This window comes from Tripterygium wilfordii, chromosome 12 (genome assembly GCF_013401445.1).
Source record: "Tripterygium wilfordii isolate XIE 37 chromosome 12, ASM1340144v1, whole genome shotgun sequence".
Taxonomy (NCBI): Eukaryota; Viridiplantae; Streptophyta; class Magnoliopsida; order Celastrales; family Celastraceae; genus Tripterygium; species Tripterygium wilfordii.
The window spans coordinates 113,065-132,575 of NC_052243.1; the positions used below are offsets into that span (position 1 = coordinate 113,065).

At 36.2% G+C, this 19,511-nt stretch overlaps 2 protein-coding genes across 2 annotated transcripts; one reads left to right on the plus strand and one right to left on the minus strand.

The window, feature by feature from the left end:
* Positions 1 to 251: 251 nt before the first annotated feature.
* LOC120011432 (eukaryotic translation initiation factor 2D) lies at positions 252 to 6,670 on the minus strand. The gene is made up of 8 exons (XM_038862540.1): positions 6,390 to 6,670; positions 5,488 to 5,599; positions 4,530 to 4,720; positions 4,288 to 4,382; positions 3,777 to 4,208; positions 2,870 to 2,978; positions 1,221 to 1,866; positions 252 to 704 (listed from the first exon to the last, which is right to left on the minus strand). Exons 1-8 carry the CDS (start codon positions 6,522 to 6,524, stop codon positions 583 to 585), a joined length of 1,842 nt encoding a protein of 613 aa, XP_038718468.1. The 5' UTR covers positions 6,525 to 6,670; the 3' UTR covers positions 252 to 582.
* A 1,151-nt stretch (positions 6,671 to 7,821) lies between these two features.
* Positions 7,822 to 18,571, plus strand: LOC120010973 (dynamin-2A-like). The gene is made up of 22 exons (XM_038861951.1): positions 7,822 to 8,295; positions 8,648 to 8,698; positions 8,784 to 8,904; positions 9,443 to 9,535; positions 9,684 to 9,745; positions 9,931 to 10,048; positions 11,092 to 11,425; positions 11,851 to 11,998; positions 12,576 to 12,677; positions 12,786 to 12,905; positions 13,183 to 13,266; positions 13,402 to 13,529; positions 13,937 to 14,021; positions 14,160 to 14,298; positions 15,047 to 15,123; positions 15,787 to 15,843; positions 16,100 to 16,241; positions 16,335 to 16,483; positions 16,856 to 16,969; positions 17,055 to 17,122; positions 17,386 to 17,561; positions 18,099 to 18,571. Exons 1-22 carry the CDS (start codon positions 8,146 to 8,148, stop codon positions 18,332 to 18,334), a joined length of 2,754 nt encoding a protein of 917 aa, XP_038717879.1. The 5' UTR covers positions 7,822 to 8,145; the 3' UTR covers positions 18,335 to 18,571.
* The last annotated feature ends 940 nt before the right edge of the window (positions 18,572 to 19,511 follow it).

Below are 19,511 nucleotides of genomic sequence, written 5' to 3' on the forward strand. Positions count from 1 at the left end.
GCTGGAATTTTACTTATATAAAGCATGCTATTTTGAAGGTATAAAAGGAGGTCTTGAATATATTTGTCTCATACTCCAAATACACTTTATTTATTTATTTATGTGTCACGTTGCATGCGTTGGGGAAGTACTTCTACTTGTCTCTTTTTATATTGAATTGTCGACAGCAAAGTAACCGACAACTACTAACTCATGTATATATGTTTCTGGGTAAAATCAAAGCCAACACCATAACTTTCAAAAGCATGACGTGATTCATCCAGTATTTCATTCATTATTCTCTAGTCAAGGCCGCTACCCACTTATCATCATAATCTTTTCAGATCAAACTTCACATTCACAGCATAACAATAGTATTAGTGACTAGTGACAAGGAAATGGTTTCAAACCAGGACTGGACTCCCTATGACTTAATAAGATTATTCAATTTTTAATAACACCACACATGCATGCAGGCACAGCAGCAACAAGGGAAAGAATAATTCATGCAATCCCCAAAACTTCAGAATATACATTTCTTATCTTACCACACGGGAAATGTAGTAGATCTACAACTAACCACCTAGCAGGCACTTATGCTTCTCATTTCTTTGTTTTATCAAGAACCTCAATGTATCTCTTCGGGATACCATACTGTTCAATCAGATATTTTCCCACTTCTTCAATCACACCACCCTGGATTAGAACCTCAAGCCCTTTCTTACCTGGAAATTGATAACAAATAATACAGAAACAACTTCAGAACAAGTTAAAATATCCAAGAGCAAACAACGAGAAAAACGATGTCTAGCCCTAGATGTTCTCGACTCTGACTACTTCCCTTTCCCTATCATGGGTCTTAGGATGGCTTTCTATTTTATTGGAACTTATACATGACCAAAAATAGCTCCGAGTCAAGTTTTCCTATTTTTTCCACAAAGGGTGAAATTCTAGTAGGATTAGAATTATTGAAGTCTATGCTGCATACGGATGTGTAGACTTCAATAATTCTATTCACAAATTCTAAAAATATTATCCTCTCCCATCAATTCAAGAATCAACTCTTCTCAATCAAGAGATGCCGCATGCACCAAATGGGCAAAAATATAGCTGTACTGCTCTCTGAATAACTGGCAACAATTCATATGCTAAAGAAAAGATGGATCGAGTGCCAAATCATATACTGGTGTTAGCGACAAAACAGAATAATCCTTTACGTTTACCTAGTACTACAAACATACCTGGAAGTTCAGCAACTGTTGTGCTGCAAGCAAACTTTTTCTGCAGTTCTGTGGCCAAGGCTTCAGCGTCAATCAAGAACGTTTCTACACCTGACACTTTTGTCACCTTCTTGTTACCTTGCCGTCGCTCTGTCACAATCTGCAATGCTTTTAGAGAACCCTTGCGAACAGCAGACTCGTTTCCTCTGGTCACAATGTGGTGTGCTTGCATCCGGCTTATGAAAGTTGGTCCTAGATCTTTCTTATGGATCTCCGTTGGGTATGTTGATCCTTTTTTAATGGCCCCCTTGAACAATGCATCACATAAAGTCGGATCCAAAACCACAACGGACTTGTTTGTTGGCTTAACCAGATTTCCTTTCTCAATGTATTCAAAGACAATTTCAGAGGCTTCCGAAGCACTATAGAGTTTCCCTGTATCAGCCCCAACAGATGCAAATATGGGATTCACATGCACACTTGGCTTATAAATCTCCGCCACTTCAAGCATTTTATACAACAGACCTCCACTAGAAGCATGATCACCAGCCTGATCATTCTTCTCCACTCGCCGTTTCTCTGGCTTGAAAGACATGTAGTCTGGGTGATTGCGGTTGATGGAAAACAAAACAACTTCCTTTTTGTATTTGTCTTCTTTCACAGAAATCTGTCCATATTGTAAATTAAATCAACAGCAATGAATTTTGCAACAATACATGCATATACCGCAAAGCCAAAACCAACTACAAGAATAAAACAGAGAAAACATTGGCCAAAGCAATAAAATAAATCATGAAAGTCCAAGACCTTGATTCTCTAAACTGTCCAAATCTTTCATTCCTGGAGCCTTGAAACTATCTAATTTAATGTTCCTATAAACCGTGAAAATGCAACACACTGACAACTACTATTAATGAATGTTAAGGAATGGAATGCAGAAAATGCAGTATCATTAGAAGTTTAACCGAATATGAACCAAAATAAACCTAGTAGATGCTCCATTGCCATCGTAGGGCGTTTCTTGTGGTCTCGACAATAGAATAGAGGACTTCAGTTGATGCTTTAAAGGAATTCCTTAACACCAAGTATTTAATCATTATCATTAATCCTACTGAGAAGGTGCAATATTTTGTAATTCTCAGATGCATAATAATTAAAGCAATCGGAACAATTTCTATATGTAACTATCTCACTAGAAGATCCCAGTGCCACGTTTCTGAGAAACCCTAAGCAAAGCCTCAAAATTCCTCTCATCTCTTTCCAAAAGCCATCTTTTGTATGACAATACCAGAAGGTCAAGCTTAATATAAGTAAATCAAGTAGATGTAATATGAAACACCAAACCGTTAAAATACTAAAGTATATATAGACATATCTATCACGTCCAAGAGACTTGCAGATGCGTTGTAGAAAGCACTGATGCACACTCTTTCATCCATGCAAGACTTCAAAATCAAAGAGGCAGTATATCCATACAACAAAAAGAAAGTTGAAAACCACAGCTCTGTGAAGTTCCAATGGTGAAAAGGATATGCATAACTACTAAACAAGGATTGAGTTGAGTATTTGTAAATCCCAGGAATATGAGGACCAATTCCTTTGTTTCTTCAATATGTTGGCATATTTTAAACTTTAAACAGTTAAAAAAATTCAAGAAACAGGGAACAGACCAGTCCTACGGATGATTTAGCTTGCAACCATTTTGACAATTTCTTGTGGGATGATTTCTTGACATCCAAAGTAATGCCTGAAGGCCTGCAAGGTAATACATGGTTTGACCTGCAACAGTTACAAAAGAACAGATCAGCTGTTAGGCAAAGAAACAAATAAATCCCATCTTTGTGCCTGAAAACTAGTTAAGATCGCTCCATCTTATTGCTTGTGCTTTGCTTTGAATGAATAATTCATTTAATGATGAAAATAAATTTTCAGGCACAAAGATGTTTGGTAATGAATGTTTCCATATTCGCCAAAATAAATTCTGTGGGAAAATTTATAAGCGATGAATGTTTTCCTGTTCACCAGCAAAAACCATTGTGATAGGAAATAATTTATTATTGACTAATAGACTGAATATAAAGCAACACAAGCAACCAGATGGGTTGATAACAACTAACTTTCTCTTGAACCAAATTATACAGATGGCGTTGCATAAATGAAAGTTTCTAATTTACTTTACAAGGGATCCTTCTGACTTCTTTATGCAACATGGGGACATTAGTTTTCCTATTCACCTTACCAGATAACCAGAATGATCACATTTCACCAAACTGACTGATTTAATCAGCGCCATTTATGAGTTTTTGGTTGATGGAATACTAAAGAATAATCTTCACATAATGGCAATGATTTTCTTCCAGAGAATACATACATACATTGATAGTAACTCTTTAATCTACTTGCAAGTTTTCAGTGAAATTCAACAAGCATGGATGTGGTAACAATTAATTAGACAACTAAAAGAACTACTATCTTGTGCTATCGATTAAATAAAGATTTAATGTTCACATAAGAAAGAACAGCAACAAACTAGGAGCATTGCATGAGAATAAGCCATAAAACACTTAAGTATCTTACCATAGCGTACTTCCTGGCATCGGAAGGTCTTTATCCTTCACTGTTGTGTGCAAGGCTTGCAAAAGGCATTTGTCCAAATAGGCATCCACATCCTCCACAGATAAAATATGCTGCTCCTCAACATTTGGTTCACCAACAGCAACACTATCTATCAACTTAACATCACCCACATCTTTAATTATTTGTTCTGCAGCATCATTTTTCGGCTCGTGTTGTGTTGTGGAAGCCAGATTTGGTTCACCAAAGACATCCTTTACATCCACAAATTCATTAACTTCTTCACTGCTGATGTTACTTTGTTGACCAATGGAAGCATGAATAGAACCTTCAAATGAATCAAAAGCTTGACTTGATGACAACAAAGAAGGATCCTCGAAGACAACATCCTCAAGAAAGCCTGCATTTGGTACACACCGTCCCTCAGCTGACTCCCTGCAAAATATTCCACATGCATGTCAGTGTCCAGAGCATTATTTAGTCACTCAACCAGTTATTTGCCATTTTCACTTGCCACAGGGAGTCGTGATAATAGTGAGTTATCCTTAAAGCCTTTCCACGCAAACCGGCTTTCAATGCTTCTGCACTGCTCAGAGTAGTAGACCCAACCTGCAATAATGATCAATGTTCATAAGTGCCAGCTGAATGTTAATGTACGTTATGTCATCACATCTGAAGGCACAAGTTAAATAAAATAGAGCAGAAACGAAATAGTTAAAACAAAAAAGAAGAGATACGATTTCAATAGAAGCTTACTGCAATGGGTGCAGGATTGCCAGGAACTTTTACACACCATGGTTCCCCAGCTACAAATGAAGGCAAACCTTCGGCAGGTACACTGATTCCAGGGAACATTAAATCTGCGCCTCCAATGACAAATCGAGAAACCTCACCTCCCTTCAGCAAAAAAGAAGGGACGAGTTCAGGGGCCTTCCAGAGAGCAAACACTGCATGATGTAGCATAATTTTTATTTAAAATGAAATAATATATATAAATAATAAATTCACATTTGACCAAATTTCATAAAAGGTTTCCTTGCACAAAAATTGTTTATTGTCATGATTAGACAGAGTTTGTTGCATTGAAACGCAAAATACAGAACCTAAAAGATATTTGTTTCCAAACATGGAATTCATAACAATCTCAATGAGAAATCTATCTAACAATTTGCTATGCCTTGTTTATTTATAAGAAGCATGATATAGCTGGCTAGATATAGAATTCATGGGACCTGCTATGGATGAGTCTAAAACCGTTTGGCGCATCAAATTTAATGAGTTTACAGAAGTTTCCTGATAATAATTTAACCACTTAAAATTTTAGACTCGTCTATATATTACTAACAAAGGATCCCAAAACTTAAGCTGAATACAGACAATCACTAGTAAGACAAAGGGTCATGCCAACATTGTGATGAGAAGCTAATGCAAAACAAAGAAGTGTAAATTCAGAAAACACCGGACATCTATTTTCTTTTCTTTTCCCCAAAAACCAATTTCAATGCTGCCGACCCTTCTGATTAAAAGACAAGTACAATAAACCGAATTTCAGACATAAATTTTATCATCCACAATGTTTTCAGTTCACTAAGCACACCAAATAGTCAGGTAACAGAATTCTGTCAAAAAAGGGCTTTCTAATGACTAATGAGTAATGACACCAGGTACAATAAAAGCAACAAAATCCGTTTTTTATTGGGAAGATATCTCTTACCTGTGGGGAATATTTCTGTGCGTCGGCCATCGATATCGAAGAACATAGGAAAGCCACCTTCCACTCCATATACGTGGACTCGATTTTGGAACTTTGAGACAGTTATCTCAGCCTAAAAGACAAGTATCAAACAAAAAAAATTCTAGATTCATTGAACAAATGTAGCGTTAACTCCCCGTTAATTTCTCTCGTGTCAATTAAAAAATGCTTTAGAAAACAACATGCAATGAACACTTGTTTCCATTTTCCTCGCATGAAAGCTTGCCATACGAAGGCCTTGCTTATGTATTTACTGATGTGGCATAAACAAGCTAGGAAAATCAATGGCGAGTCCTTATTTCTTATTTGAGTAATGTTAATTGCACATGTATGTCATATAATCTAATCTTGCACATATCTCAAACACTATGAAAGATATAAGGCGCTCCACTTTAATGGCATGCAATTGCTTGTATAATAAGATCATGTTCAATTTTAAATACCTAAGTCTATGAGCCTCCACCAAACAATACATGGTCTTCAACGTCTTTGGTTAAATTACCAAAACTCATACAAATAATGACCATCCAAAAAACAAGCTTGTTAGCTATACAGCCCTCAACATTCGTATAACAAAGTACACTTTGGCAAAGAAAATATAATACGGTAATACCAAGATAACAAACGAGTTATGTTATCAGAATATGCTCCTTCCACACAATACAAACAAAATGATGGAATTTCGCTGGCAACATCCAAATTCAAATACCAAATACAATTTATCAGCAATACATTTGGTCTATTAAATCATATATCCAAACCAAAAGCAATGCCCCACATATCGCAATCAAAACACCAATACCCAGAAACCAACACTCTAATCTTCACATCAAAACACTGAATAAAATAAATGAAAAGGGCACCTTAGGCGGCAATAACGCGTCGATATCAGCATCAGAGGCTCTACGGAACCTCTCTCTGATGGTTCTTTTGAGCTTCTTCCTGTCCGCACCAGACAGCCTCTGGTGGGATTTAGCCTCCACGGCCTTTTTGAACATTTTAGCGTTTTCCCTTTCAATCTATATAAAATTTTAGCGTTTGCTCCCTTCGTCGTCTGCGACGCTGTGTTGGGTAATTTGTGCTGGAACGTTCGGGAGAGAAAAATGCCGGTGGCGCATAGATACAGAGAGACTTTTATAGTAGAGGGATTGGAGGTTCATATAATCATAGTAATATATATATTTAACTTTTAATATATTTAGGTTTATCCTTTGAAATACAAAATTTATTTCGAGCTTTTGCAATTACTTTTATCTTTATAAATAACTAATAAATTCATAGTAAATTATAAACTTGGGAAGTAATAGGGGGCCCACGAAGTCACGTAGATCGGCCCTGATTGGATTTGTAAGCCCATGTGAAGTTGGGAATTGTAGAAGTAATGGGGCCAAAAAGTTTTAAGAAGAAGAAAACTAACAAGAAACTACAAGTAATACATTATAAACCATCAAGCCTGATATTGAAAATAAATTAATGGATCGAACTACAACCTACCTGATGTTGAAAATTGGAGCAGAATCAAAATAATCGCTCAACTTTTCCGCATCAAGTGTAGCTAGCACTTGAGATTGAGATGATAAAGCAAAAACTTTAGATCAAGCCGAAATCGAACTATATATATCCCATAACACATTATTACCATATATAAACTGTCATATAACTAACTAATTAAAAAGGCCATCATCCAAAAATATAATGATCAACGAAAACTTTCAACACTAAGGAAATTAAGGAACTACTTCTAGTTGTTCATAAAACCAAAGGCTTGCGCCAAATATCAGAGCAAAGGGTCATCAATCATGGAACCTTATTTTATTAACAGGACACACTAGAGATCTTGTATTTTTAATTTTTTTTGCAAAAAAGAGGGTAAGGATATTAATATTTTCCATATGCCATCCTTTGTATAAATATTAAATGGAAAAGTGATTAATATTAGTTAAAAATGAATGCAATTTGTTTCCTTTTAACTGTTTATGTATTTTTATTTTATATACTGTAGTAAAAGACAATTTTTTACCACAATCATAAGGATATCTTAATGACAACCACCATAGCATTATGTGACATTTATTCATTATGTGTAGTGATATTATAACAAGAGACAATTGAAAATCACATGGGTGTTTTTTTGGGATGGATACCACCAGCATGTTTGTCATTTTTGAACTATTTATTTTCTCAGGTGAAAATTGAAAAATGCATCATTAAATATAGTGAAAGACTGAAAGCACATAAATCAATATTATTATTATTATTTCAAAATCATAGACCACTTCAATAATCAACAGCAACCACTGGAAAGAACTCTCGACTCGCAATTTCAGAGAACAGAAATAAAGAAAAAGGTAAAACATGCTTCTGGTCATTTCAAACCCGAGAGAAGAGGAGCGTCTTGCTGTTTTCTTATAGATTTATAGTACGTTTTCCTTTCTCTCGTTTTTCAAATCGTTGAAACCTGATCGCCAACATCTTTACAAGTGCCGCAGATCTCATCGATTCCGGAAGAGAACCCCAATTTTAGGGTTTCGACTCGGATCAGTCGATCTCCCACTCAACGTTCTCCGTATACTCGATCGGTTTCTAGTTGATCGGATCCTCTGATTGTTGTAACAAGAGATGGAGGCGATAGAGGAGTTGGTTCAGCTGTCAGAGTCGATGCGGCAAGCGTCTGCGTTGCTGGCCGACGAAGATGTTGACGAAAACTCAAGCTCCTCCACTTCTAGGCGCTCCCCCACTTTCCTCAATGTTGTTGCCCTCGGCAACGTTGTATGTCACATTGACCTTCCGTTTTCTTCCTTTACTCGTATTATTCGTATATGTAGTAACCATGGCTGTGATATGTATGTTACTGTTGTGTGTACTTATAGATTGAAATATGTTTATTTGATTTTTCTTGTTTTATATTGTGTTTCAGCTGTTCAAAAGTGGAAGTGATGAACACATATACTTCTTTTTATCAATAGTTTGAAAAATATCGTGATCCACGGATCCATATATGTTAGATAGATTTAACGGACCTATTTATTTTATTTTTACATCAGCTTGAATTGATTATGTTGTTTGCTGATAATTTTGTTTTTGCTTGGAGATCCTGATTTAAGTTCTCCTATTTGGTTAGGGTGCTGGTAAATCTGCAGTTTTGAACAGTTTAATTGGGCATCCTATCCTGGTAAGTTGAATGGCACCTTCTTTTTGGTTTAACTCAACAAGAGCTTGATCTGGATTCCTAAATGTGTTCATACTTTTGGACTTAGCCAACTGGTGAAAATGGTGCTACTCGGCTTCCCATAAGCATTGATCTACAGAAGGATGGCTCTCTGAGCAGCAAATCAATTATACTACAAATTGACAACAAATCACAACAAGTTTCTGCAAGTCAGTGACCGCTATTTTCTGTGTATTACTTAATAGTTCGTTTTGAGTTTCTTTTGGTTTTAGATTAATATCAAGACCAACACTACAGACTCCGTTAAGTCATAAACATTGCAATGTCTGCCTTAATAAATGCTATTTCATTTCCCCACCGTGCAACTTTATGGTGCCCTTGTCCATCAAACCTGATGCAATCGTAGGTGTAGAAATTTAGACAAGTGAAGAAAGTGGAGAACTCAATGGAATTAAAAAGCCCATCTGAGCTACATCAAAACCTATCACTTGGAGCTGGCTAATCATAGTGATCTAAAAGCTTTTCAACTGGTTAATACCTTTTTGGGATGAAAAAGGACATTTAGCAAAAATAATATTTCCATAGTTCATTTCTAAGCTCAATGAGTCTTGCTGTAGCATCAGTAACTAAGCTACAATGTGTGGAATATTATGTTAAGCTACTTCTTGAGACTATATGCAATGCTCTCATACAGATCCTTTCTGATCCTTTGATGTGCTACTTTTAAGTTTTATTGTTGTGGTGTAGGTGCTTTACGGCATTCCTTGCAGGATAGGCTAAGTAAGGGTGGCTCAATCAAGACCCGAGATGAAATATATTTGAAGCTTCGTACGAGCACAGGTTCGTTCACGAATGAAAGTCTTCAAGTCTCTTGAACATTTGAGTTAAACTTTGTTTGTCCATCATTTTCGAAGAAAAATTGAGCAATTGAAAAGTGATTTTTTTTCATTGTGCATCTCTTTTTGTCATCTGATTTTTTTTTCCCCAGCACCTCCACTGAAGCTAATTGATTTACCTGGACTGGATCAACGTTTCATGGATGATTTGGTGGTAAGTTTTGGCATGTTTCAAGCGTTACTTACTTTTAGAATCTAGTGTAATGTATGTTATTGTTCTTGTGGGTGTTGTTTTTGGTATTCATAATGAAAAAATGTGGCTCAATCAGGTTTTCTTTTCCTTTAGTTTTGTCACTTAATGAAAGTATTAAGTGGTATCTTTTTGACCTCTTTGCACAGGTTAGTGAATATGCTGAGCACAATGATGCCATTTTGCTAGTTATAATTCCTGCGGCTCAAGCATCTGAAATTGCTTCTTCTCGCGCCCTCAGAGTTGCAAAGGAATATGATGGAGATGGTAAATGACCGTTGATCTTGTTTCATATTTACTCTGTTTCCTTTTGGTGGGTGGGGGAGGTGTGAGTGAGGGTACCAGTTAGCTTTCTTAATTTTCAACATTCCTATATATTATGCCATATTCTTTGAACAATTGTAGAACTTTGGAAGATGAGAATGCAGTTGCTTAAATGGATGATTAAAAAATTTACAACATATAAACAGTCAAAAAGCAAACATCTATGAAAGTATTAATCAAAATTAGGATCTACAGTTATTTGCTAGTTGCTAAAAAGTAAGCAATATTTCCATTCAAAAAAAGGTAAGCAATATTTATACCATGTTTGTCAGCATGCTTGGTGTTTTGTTTACTTGGGTCCATGTAATTGTTTACCACCTCCACTGCTAAAGGCATTTACCATCAAAGTTTCAGGTTTGAATTCCCAAATGCCAAAAAGAAAAAAGGAACCAAAAAGTTGAACATTCGAAAAAAAAGGTTTGTGTAATTATCGTTGTCAAAGTTAAAGTGCTTGAATAAATATGCTAGGATTGCTGAGAGACATGTCACCTATGAATGATTAAAAAACTAGGAGTTATAATCATTTATAACTTGCGTTATATATGCTATTTCGTAGCTATCAATGACAAAGACAATGTCAAAATAGCATTACAAGAAAATTTGTCCCTCTCAACCATTATATGCATTTTTAATCAGCATCTTGACTTGGACCACAATAACTACATGGATCTGAAGTAAAGGGATCAGCACCTACAAACATAAGCACGAGATTAACATTTGTTTGTCTTGTAATGTGGATTGAACACTTGATTATGTCTCAAGTCTGTTTTGTCTTACTTAGCGGCTTCATTACTCATTAGATGCTTTTATCGCTAGTCAGTTAATGGAATGCTATATTTTAACCACTCATAACATTTTGGATAACATGTGATGAAGTCCGCGAAAAGGAATTTATTAAATAAATGATAGTATTGTATTCTCTGGTCCTCATTTTTGTTATTTTCTCCTCTTTCTTAGTGATGAAATGGGCATCTAATCATGTTCAGGTACCAGAACTATTGGCATAATTAGTAAGATAGATCAAGCCTCTTCGGATCACAAAGCTCTTGCAGCTGTTCAGGCTCTCCTTTTAAATCAAGGGCCATCCAAAACGACAGATATACCATTTGTTGCTCTAATTGGTCAATCAGTTGCAATAGCTTCTGCACAACCTGGATCTGAAAGCTCTTTGGAAACTGCATGGAGGGCAGAGAGTGAAAGCTTGACATCTATACTTACTGGAGCACCTCAAAGCAAGCTTGGCAGATTAGCATTGGTTGAGGTGTTGGCACAGCAGATACGAAAGCGCATGAAAGTTCGGCTTCCAAACCTCCTTTCTGGGTAATGGTTTCTAAATATCTGTCTTGACATTTATTAATTTACCTGAATCACTTAGTTTACTTTAGCTCCCCGTCATTGTCCTTGTCGGACTCTTTTCTGTTTTGCTTATTGAAAGCATTGATACCTATGCCAAATTTTATGATGAAGAAATTGATTAATTGAAAGTTTAATTTGTCCAATTTAAACTAATTTGTTAACATTATTCATAAATTTGACCTTCTCGGCTCGTAAAGGCTAATCTTGGAGCCTTTAGGTTAATGAAATCTAAAAAGTGAACCATCAAGAAAAATTCCATATTTATTATCAATTGGCCTTCAACCTCTTCCTGAATTCTGGTAGACCAGCTTGTGAGAAAATGTAAAGTGATTGTGCATTCTTTAGAAAGTCTAATTTCCTAACATTTTCATTGATGTATGCCCATGTAGGTTACAAGGGAAATCTCAAATAGTTCAGGATGAGTTAGTAAGGCTTGGTGAACAGATGGTGCATAGTGCTGAGGGTACAAGAGCTATAGCTTTGGAACTTTGCCGTGAATTTGAGGATAGATTTCTTCAGCATATCGCCACTGGTGAGGTGAGACATAGTTACTTGTTCTACTTTGCTCTTCAGCATTTCAAATTCCCCTGTCGTCTTTTTGCATGCATTTTATTGTCTTAAAGCCAATCTTAAGGTAAATAATTTCAAATTTTCAACGATGGAAGGAAGAGAACTTGAATTAAGATGTAATAGAGAATGATATGAATAAATGCCTCTCAGAAGGAACCCTCTTCTTTATAATAGATTCTATTGGGGATCTAATATGTCTTAAACAAAGTATTCCCTTGACATAGTAATCTGATTGTTAATTGAACTTAAAGATGCTTCCTAGGATATGTTGTCTCTTAATATCTCAACACTCGGACTCAATACATTTCCAGACCCATACACTCATACACATCCAACCGATCAGCACCTATAGCTGAAATAATCTCCTCTTTTAATACTTACATATTGTTTGCTTGTGTTCTGTTCGAATTTGTTGTCATTTGTTGCTTTTATTATTTGAGAGTAATTGAAACTGTTCATGGGTACATTCTAGTGATGAAATTGTGATGGTTCTTGAGAATGGTCTTGTTTGAGAGTTCATGGAAATAATGATATTCTATTGCAGGGTGCTGGGTGGAAAATTGTTGCCAGCTTTGAGGGGAATTTTCCAAATAGGATTAAGCAGCTGCCTTTGGACCGACATTTTGATATAAATAATGTCAAGAGAGTATGTTTCGCATTGTGCTTTTCAACAATTCTGTTCTTGTGGCATAGCTGCTGCTGCTTCAAGAATTTTGTATCTCCTATGACTTTTTTGTTATTCATTTACTGTTAGATTGTGTTAGAAGCAGATGGTTATCAGCCATACCTTATTTCCCCTGAGAAGGGTTTGAGATCTTTAATTAAAGGTGTTCTGGAACTTGCAAAAGATCCATCTCGTATTTGCGTGGATGAGGTAATGCTGTCAATATATTTATGTTAATTTTTTGAGTTTGAACTTCTGCAGCTTTTGTAACCCTATAAATTATGTACGTAGACTGTTTAGCATTCATTCCTTTTCAACCATGAGTGGGCCTATGCATTTATAAATGCTAATGCTGCATTTGGAAAGAAAAATGCTGATAATTTGATATACTATTTTTCTGTAGAGATAGTTGTGCATGAAAATTTATTTATGAACTCTTGGCTCTATAACATGTCACTCATAGAAGTAAAGCTGATTGATAAAACAGGTACACCGGGTCCTGGTAGATATAGTTTCTGCTTCTGCAAATGCAACTCCAGGTTTGGGAAGATACCCGCGTTTCAAAAGAGAGGTATGATTCTTACATATTCTGTACAACTTTGTTGTCTCAGGTTTTTTTTGTTATTGTCTGCTTGATTAATTAGACACTGTCCATGTATTGAAATCTTCTTATGCTAAAGCTCAAGTAGTTTTGATTTCATAAAAGGTTGTTGCCATTGCAAGTGCTGCTTTAGATGGGTTTAAGAATGAAGCAAAGAAAATGGTTGTTGCATTAGTGGACATGGAGCGAGCTTTTGTGCCTCCACAACACTTCATACGTCTGGTGCAAAGGAGGTAATTTTCTTTTTCAAAAGCTGAAAGGAAATTTGTTTATGTCTGTCTATGTCGCTCTTTGGGGCTGTGGGGTGCGCCTTTTGTCTATTTGTTTTTTTTTTGAAGAATATATATTAGAAAGGCACCAAGTATTGCCACCTGGGTACGGCAGTGATAACTAGTTACAAGAACAGATGTTCATTCGTATTACAGACACAAGTTACCAAAGAATGAAATTGTATATCCATGAAGTTTTGAACAGGGTTTTCAATTCATCAAAGTCTCTTGAGTTCCTTTCCCTCCAAGTTCTCCACAGAATGGCAAGGGATTTTTTTTTCTAGCTTGTTTTAGCTTTAACATACTGATGGTTTTGCGATTGTTTATTCCCTGTGTTTCATCTGATATTTTATTTATTTGGGTATATTAAGGATGGAAAGGCAACGTCGCGAAGAAGAGCTGAAGAACCGATCCTCCAAGAAAGGACAAGAGGTGGAGCAAGCAACATTAAACAGGGTAGGCAGTCTTTTTAGTCGTCGTAAATTGGAGGGACTTCTGAAGATGAATGAATTGAGTACATACTTGCTTTGTTAGCTATAATTCTTTACTATTGGTCTTTTCCTTGCTCTATAACGTGTTCCATCCTCAATATAGGCTACCAGCCCTCAAACTGGTGGTCAGCAAACTGGAGGAAGCTTGAAATCGATGAAGGATAAATCCGGTCCGGCAGACAAAGAAGAAAAGGAGGGCTCTGCTTTGAAGACTGCTGGTCCTGAAGGAGAGATAACGGCAGGTTCGTGTTGAAACTACATGTATGATACGTCACTGGGTTTACTCATAATGACTTTTGCGATAATGATTCCTATGTGTCCTTTTTAAAATATTGTTAGTTTTTATGTAGGGTAAATACATTGACAGCTTAAATAGTTTTTCAGTGGTGTTAAAGAAGCTATCCATCTTTGCTTCATAAGAAAATTGAAAGATCCATTAGCTTCTGAAGATTTGAAATTGCTGCACTATTTATTAAGTTGGCTTGTCATTTTCATTCATTGATATAAGAATTGGGAAATTCTATTCTCAGCCTTCCCTCTTGGATGATAGCAGTCTCCTTATTGGTGTAATCTTTTAAGAAAAGGGTCAATGGACTTTTTGGTTTTCATTATCATGTCCTTATGAGATATGACATTCAATTCTTTCCCAAGTCCTGTGTTGTTTCTCTATCTTCACTTCAGTGGGTGGTAACTCCGTAAGAGATCTCTCTGTATAGTCTATACCCCATCCACCCTCTTACTTGAGTTTCTGTGATCCATGTTCTACTAAAGCATAATTACTGGGATATGGGTATTATTTAATCTTATTGACGTGAAGGTGTTCTTATTAGTGTAAACTTTTTAGGGCAGGGGCAAAGACTGAATAAAAAGCCGACTTGTTGGTCCCTTTGATCATGGGCCTCAGTGGGATTCGATTCTTTGATTCCCTTTGCTCCTTTAGCTATATTTCTTGATTGACATTTAACACTTTATCAAAATCTTCATATGCAGGTTTCCTGTTGAAGAAAAGTGCAAAAACTAATGGATGGAGCAGGCGATGGTTTGTTTTGAACGAGAAGACAGGAAAGGTTTGTAACTTCTTTTATGAAGTTTTTGACTTCTAAACTACTACTATAGGTCCCCGGATTTCAGAGGTTTGTAACTTCTTTTATGAAGTTTTTGACTTCTAAACTACTACTATAGGTCCCCGGATTTCAGCTGACATAATATGGATCTGATACCGAGTAACTGAAATCTCCTGAATAAATGACAAATTTTATTTTTCTATAATGTTGCTTATCTAAGATCACTGGTTGTGGATTTTTTCTTTCTTCACAGGAAAATTCATTTTTTGTTTTTTTTCCCCACTATTTTAATTTCACTACTTACTATTCTCTTTACCTTGTTCATAATTACTAAGACCAGACATTGTTTTCATATTTTCCGAAGTATTGAAGCCGTGACAACAACTAGCCATAAGCATTTTGATTATTTAGATCTTATAACATAGCTTATAAACACAAGATTCTGGAAACTCCAATGGCTTAACTCGGTAATGAAGCTATTTAGCTATATGCTTCCAAAATCACTGCATTTCCATCGAATTTGATTCAAATGAACCCCTTCTCAATTTCCGAAGGCTAAACCAATAAGTATAGGGTTTTTACTTGTACAGTGTGTATATGTATATGTATGTCGCCATCATTTGTTTTTGTACAGTAGGGATCTCCCTTATGGTTTTGTGTTTGCAGCTTGGCTACACTAGAAAGCAAGAGGAAAGACACTTTCATGGTGTCATTACTTTGGAGGTATGGTGAAGCATCATTATTTTATTCCTGATCTTGGAATTCTCAATTTGTTGATGAGGTCTTGGGCCTTAGTGGATTATTTGTCCCATCTCCCTCTCCCTATTATTGAGATGGCTTTCTCTATTATCAATTGGCACACACACACATATGCACCTCCCATGCAGCCATGCTTGCACATCCTTAGGAAAGCTCGTCTGAAATTATAGCAGAATTCAGTTACAGAGGCTGATCTCCCATGTCATCTATTTACTTGCAGGAATGTAATATTGAAGAAGCTCCAGATGATGAAGAACTGTCATCAAAAAGTTCAAAGGACAAGAAGGCTAATGGGTCAGAGAAAGCACCTAGTCTGGTGTTCAAGATAACCAGCAAGGTTCCCTATAAAACTGTTCTTAAAGGTATTTGTTAATATTTATCGGGCTGATACTTTCGTGTTGAATTATGGTTGAACATTACTGTACATTTTCACTCAATCTTTATTGATCCTGCAGCCCACAGTGCTGTTGTTTTGAAGGCTGAGAGTGTGGCTGACAAGGTTGAATGGTTGAGTAAGATAAGAAATGTTATTCAACCTTCAAAAGGACAGATGAAGGTTTCAGGTGGTCCGCCCTTGCGGCAGAGTCTTTCTGATGGATCTCTTGTGAGTTTTCTGTTTTTATGCCCTTTGTTTTACCCCTCAGTGTTCTGTGTGTATTCTTCTATGTTCTGATGTATTTGTAGGGGTCAGAAAAATGTTTGAGATGATTTTCTGGATGTGTTTTCTTGATACCTTATCTTGGTGCATCTAATATGTGACAGGGGAGCAGTTGTAGGTTGGATTGGCTATATTTCTTATCTTCGAAGTATAAAAACGAATTACTAGCTATACTTCTCTACCACATGGAGTTCCATTAAACATCAGTTTTCAAGTGCATTATTGGCGTTGATGACTTTCTGATATACCTGGGATGTTTATTGGGTTAATTTAATCTGGCAATTGATTGATCTACTTTTTGTGGTTGTTTATGGGCAGGACACAATGGCTCAAAGACCTGTTGACCCTGAAGAAGAACTTCGATGGATGTCACAAGAAGTACGTGGTTATGTTGAAGCAGTTTTGAATAGTTTGGCAGCTAATGTTCCAAAAGTAAGTTTGCTTCAACTTATTCATTCGTCTTTGCTGTTGGCTATTAGTATATAGTTTCTAACAGACTTTGTTATTTGGTGGGCAGGCAGTTGTTCTTTGTCAGGTTGAGAAAGCCAAGGAAGACATGCTAAATCAATTATATAGCTCCATCAGGTTCACCACAATTTTTATAATATCAACATTTGTTTTTCTTGCTACATTTTTTGTCCAAATCCTGTCACTGTACAGGCAGCCCAGAAGGGCTTTGTACTTCCTGGATCACTGATTACTCTTTTTTGCTACTTTGACCATCAATGTGCAAAGTGTTAGCAATTGAAATGCAAAATGTGTTGTACATCTTTCTTCTGTTAAGATTCATGTAACAATCCAATCAAAAGAACTTTGTAATCATAACTTAAGTATTTGACCATTTTTAGTGCTCAAAGCACACAAAGGATTGAAGAGTTGCTTCAAGAGGACCAGAATGTGAAGCGAAGGAGGGAACGTTACTCGAAGCAATCCTCTCTCCTATCAAAACTGGCACGCCAACTCAGCATTCATGATAACCGAGCCGCCGCTGTATCTAGCTGGTCTAATGGCAGTGTTGGATTAGGTATGTAGCTAGTAAGTGTTTATTTAAGTTAGACCTTGCACAGTGGGAAGGTTGCCATTATTTAATTAAATTGTGTAGTTGTGGAAAAGTTGCTATCTACAAAATAGTTCGCATTGGTTTATTCATGGAAACATCCTCTCCATGCTGTAAGGTTACGTATATGTCATTCTTAGATGATGCAGTGTTAGTAGAGCCTTTTGCACCTGTTATTTGCTTGGTTATGGTAAGTATTTGTTTTACTAATCATTGGGTCAACAGATTGATGGCTTGGTAAGAAAGAATATTGTGTTTGACTGGATTCTATTCTAGGTTTTAACCTAGGCTATACTGTTTGTCCATGGTTATTTCACTGAGCTTAGTCATTGCTTGAAGGTTTTCAAATTTCATGATTGATTTTAAAGTAGCAAGCCCTTGGTGTTTCTTTTCTACCTATTGAATCTGTAGAAATTGGTGTTTCAAAGGTAACAGTGATTATAGGTTTCCTACAGTTGTGTTCCTCTTTAGAAGTTTAAGCCATTGGATCACCTTATGTTGCAGAAAGTAGCCCGAGGACTAGTGGTGCGACAGGTGATGACTGGAGATCTGCATTTGATGCAGCTGCAAATGGTTCTGTTGACTACAATTCTTATGGTGATTCATCTAGGTCTTCATCCAATGGTTACAGTGATGCAGTACAGAATGGTGATGTGAGATCTAGATCAAACTCCAGCAGCCGTCGTACTCCTAATCGAGTAGCACCTCCGCCACCACAATCTGGTTCCAAATATTTTTAGATTATTATTGTCAGGTTTTGCTTGACAGTTATAAATACTAGTGCATTTTTTGGTGGGCAGATTCTTCAGTCTTGAGCCCACATCATGATTGGAGCATTTTGTTGTCAAATTTTAATCAAGAATTTGTAGAAAGAGAATGGAGACGTGTACATAATAATATTGTGAGGATGTCAGAACTACGGATTGTAGAGGTTGTTAAAATCTATTTATCATATTTGATTTTTTTTTTCTTTCATTTAATGGTGTTTATGGTTTTCTTTCTTCAATTTTGGATGTAGCAGCCCATTTGCTTGTATAATGCCAATTACATACAATACATTGTTGGATCGCTGTTACTATAAGTAAGCACTATTCGATATTTGGTACATATTATTCTCTTGCTTGAGTTGAGGTGTGGCGTGTCATATTTGCTTCAATTTCTACGTAGTTTGTAAGATGCAGATACGTGGTTGTGGCTATAACGATTATTCTAGCGTGAATTAAAATAAGGGAAACTAAATTTGATATCCCAACTTAAAAAATGCAAGAGTTGGAAGAGTGTTATTATATATAAATATATTCATCATGCATAATTAAATCTGAATTCTATAAATATTACTCGATATATAAGTCCACTGAAAAACATGGCACAAGATTCCAAGAAGATAAATATGGAAAAGAATATGTAACAAACACTAAAAGGATAGTATCAATATGATAATGCTACAGCTGAGCAATGAGAACCAGGAAGAGCTCTTCCAACAAAATTTCCTGGACCTTTCTGTTGGTTTTTTCCAAACAAACTGCTGTATAAGCACTCAATAACATATCTACAAATAATCTCCCGAGAGCTACCAGTCCAAAACTTAAGCATATAAGAAAAATTGCAACTCCCTTGTTCTCCATCCCTATTTGATTCTCCCTGACCTCTTCGACACTAGACCTGCAAATTAAAGCACTTTTTGGTATCATCATAAAGTCGAGAGAGAGAGAGAGAGAGAGAGATTGAGCTAACTCAAAATAAAAATACCGGGTCCATCCAAATAAGAATACAAACTATCTGCACTTGAGCTAACTCAAAACAAATTCATTTCTAAGCTAATATTATTCCAGCATATCCAATTCATAATCAACCAATGTCTTGTTTGCTGTTTGCAACTTGTATGAAAACTACTAGGAAATCGCCACTGGTACACGA